Below are 3497 nucleotides of genomic sequence, written 5' to 3' on the forward strand. Positions count from 1 at the left end.
CTTCCTTCCTTCCTTCCTTCCTTCCTTCCTTCCTTCCTTCCTTCCTTCCTTCCTTCCTTCCTCTCTCTCTCCCCCCCTCTCCCTCTTTCTTTCCCTCCTCCCCCTCTCCCCCCCCCTCTCAGGAGTCAGGACCAAAGTACAGGTTGAGGTTTTTAACAGCACTGTGGTGGGGGTGGGAAGTGCCGTATGGGCTTTTCAGGGCAAGAGACAGGCAGTCTCTTTGCCATTCCCCACTTCTGTGCAGCCACCCTGGACTTCCTTGCTGGTCTCCCACTCGAATACTGCCCAGGGCTGACCCTGCTTCGCTTCCAAGCTCTGACAGTGTTGGGCTAGTCGGAGCTAACTGGGGGAGTGGAAAAATGAGGGAAGTCCCTCTCCCTCGGCACTGTGTTGTCCTGGGGAAACAGCCAGGGGAGGTCAGGAGCCCTCCCTCCATGGCAGCATTTATAGCCTGTTTGGGCTCTCCTTTGTTTTTAAGAAGGCGTTTGCCAAAGCTGCTGTGTGGCTGGGGGGGGGCCGACCTGAGTTGGGCACAGGGAGCTCAGACCCTGCTTTTTAACACTCCAAGTGTATCGTTTGTCCCAATTTCCATTCTAATATTTGTTTTGAGTATATACCTGTTGCTAATGTTATATCTGCTATCCTAGTAATAAGAAAAAATACTGATTTATTGATCCAATTTAAGTAACATGTTGACATTTATTCTGATATTCGTTTGAGAAACTCTGTAAAATGAAATGATATCTATGTACCTACGTGTTTTAATAAAAAAACATCAATTAAAAACGACGACGACCCGAGTGTGTAGGTCAGCCCCCACACGAACGCATGCACAGGCAGCGGAGAAACACGCAGAAGCTGCACTTACCCTCCAAGCCATGCTTCGTCGCCAGTGTGATGAGCTCCAGCAGGAGGAGGAAAGCCCCGGGCCCCATTGAGCTGGAAAAAACCAGCCTTCGGTGCCAGGAGCTCCTTCTGGGTAGGCTATATAGCCTTTCTTGGCCACCGCGGCTCATGAACAGGGTGGACCTACCTGCCTCCCCCCCCTCGCCTCCTGCTTCCTGAGTGAAAGCCAAGCGCTGAGATGAATGGGAGCCGTGGCGGGGGGGGGGGTTCCTCCTTGAGGCAGGACTCCACTGGCATTCAGCTGGCTCTGCCCTCTGCCAGGATTGAGCTAGTCTGCCTCTACTCAGGCCACCATTCGTCACCCCCAGCTGCCACCACCCTGACTTCAACCAATGGTGCAAAAGAAGAGAAGAAGAGATTGGATTTATAACCCCCCTTTCACTACCCAAGGGAGTCTCAGAGCAGCTCACAAACTCCTCTCCCTTCCCCTCCCCAGCGGGGCTGAGAGAGCTCTGACAGAAACTGCTCTTTTTCAAGATCAGCTCTTCTCAGAACTACGGCTTGCCCAGGGTCATCCATCCAGGTGCAAGTGGAGGAGTGGGGACTCAAACCCAGTTCTCCCAGATTAGAGTCCGCGGACTTGACCACTGCACTTAAAGGATGTAAACATAATCTGTTTTTTACAAAAAATATTTACAGCGATTGTGACGAAAAGCACAAAGTGTGTTGTCACATTAAAAGACATACAAATGCAAGCAGGGCATAAAACCTGCTGGGATATCATCTTAAAGGGGCCGAGCCAATCCACAGTCCTCTTCGGCTGTAAGAACAGAAAGAAGCATTCTCTGCAAGACCCGGAGACAAGGCCCTTGAAGCATGGAGACCTTCAGGCTTGTAATATACAACTGGCCTGTTTCCAATGGATATCTTTCTCAAGCTCTTAGTCTTCATAAGACTTACTAGGCCTCTATTAGTTTCCAAGAATCCACAAGCGCATGGGCTGATGCGCATGAGAGGGAGGGCAGGAAGGGTTGCATCAGTGCTTAGGAGCCAGTTTGGTGTAGTGGTTAAGTGTGTGGACTCTAATCTGGGAGAACCGGGTTTGATTCCCCACTCCTCCACTTGCACCTGCTCATGTGACCTTGGGTCAGTCACAAGCTCTGGCACAGCTGTCCTTGAAAAAGAGCAGTTTCTGTCAGAGCTCTCTCAGCACCGCCTACCTCACAGGGTGTCTGTTGTGGGGAGGGGAAGGGAAAGGAATTTGTAGGCCGCTCTGAGACACCTTTGGGTAGTGAAGGGTGGGGTAGAAATCCAATTTCTTCTTCTTCTTCTTCTTCTTCTTCTTCTTCTTCTTCTTCTTCTTCTTCTTCTTCTTCTTCTTCTTCTTCTTCTTCTTCGTCTTGCGGCCCTTTCTTACACGCCCAGGGAAATGCTGATCACCAGTATGGGGTCAGAAAACTATTTTTCTCCAGGCTGGTTTGGCCAGGGATCCTGGAGGATTTTTTTCCCCATCTTCTGGGCAGGGAGCAGTGGTCACTGGGTGTGTGTGTGGGGGGGAGGTATTTTGTGAATTCCTGCATTGTGCGGGAGGTTGGACTAGATGACCCCAGAGATCCCTTCCAACTCTATGATTCTATGATTCTATGGCGGCAGTCGTCCCTAGTGACAACCCTGAGAAGGATGGGGTAGAAGTCCAATCTCCTCCTCTTCCTCTTCCTCTTCCTCTTCCTCTTCCTCTTCCTCCTCCTCCTCCTCCTCCTCCTTCCTGTTTGCCTGTATACAAGGCCAGGCATTACGTTCCTTTATATATGTAGTAGAGTGAGATTTGAGTCCAGTGGCACTTCAGAGACCAACGAGAATTTCTGAGTATGAGGTCCTGAGAGTCAAGCTTTGACTTTCAAAAGCTTGTATCTACAGCTGTAATATCCTTGAGAAGTTGGTGCCGCAGCGATACTTAAAAGCCCCCCAGCAATGAAGACTCCATCACCTCACAAGGGAAACTGTTCCAGTGTCAAACACACCAGTGTAGAAAAGAAATGACTGGGGGGGGGGAGTGATAGAGGTCTGTCTTCTTCTTCATCATCATCATCATCATCACCATCATCTCTATACTACCCTCCCCCAAAGGGCTCAGGGCGGTGTACAACATAGTTTAAAACACCTGATGAAGCGCTTTTGCCCAAGATGTACAGTAACCTAAAATCTTGGCCTGGATTTGCAGCAGCACCGTATCTCTCTAACATTACATATGAAAAGTATCGATGGGCTTTCTCTAGAGCGCATTTTGATGCCTTCCCTTCTAATTTACTGCAAGGAAGGTATCTCCGTTGGCGTACACATCAAAGATGTTGTCTGTGTGCAGAAAAAGAAGTTGAAACAATCACACACATTCTTTTACATTGCAAACTTTATTTCAGAGAGAGACACCAGCTAATTTTTCCTTTACTTGCCCAATTTAAACCCTTGGACAACTATTTGAAATTTGCAGATCCTGTGCTGCTGAAATATTTGTTGGAAGATACCAAGAAGTCGGTAAGTAGAACCCGAGGGCATCCAGTGAAGCTGATGGGCAGTAGGTTGAGAAAAGACAAAAGGAAATACGGCACTAACATACAGCACTCTCCTGAATGAAAAAATGGAACTTAAAAATG

General features: G+C 48.8%; 1 protein-coding gene across 1 annotated transcript in view; it reads right to left on the bottom strand.

Moving 5' to 3' along the window:
- The window catches only part of LOC107114574 (whey acidic protein-like), a 23243-nt gene extending 22308 nt beyond the window's left edge, over positions 1–935 (bottom strand). The window contains exon 1 of the mRNA XM_015416115.1: positions 869–935. Within this exon, the coding sequence (XP_015271601.1) occupies positions 869–935 (67 nt within the window). The remainder of the gene's footprint in view (positions 1–868) is intronic.
- Positions 936–3497: the final 2562 nt, after the last annotated feature.

This window comes from Gekko japonicus, unplaced genomic scaffold (genome assembly GCF_001447785.1).
Source record: "Gekko japonicus isolate JY-2015 unplaced genomic scaffold, Gekko_japonicus_V1.1 scaffold2593, whole genome shotgun sequence".
In the NCBI taxonomy this organism is placed as follows: Eukaryota; Metazoa; Chordata; class Lepidosauria; order Squamata; family Gekkonidae; genus Gekko; species Gekko japonicus.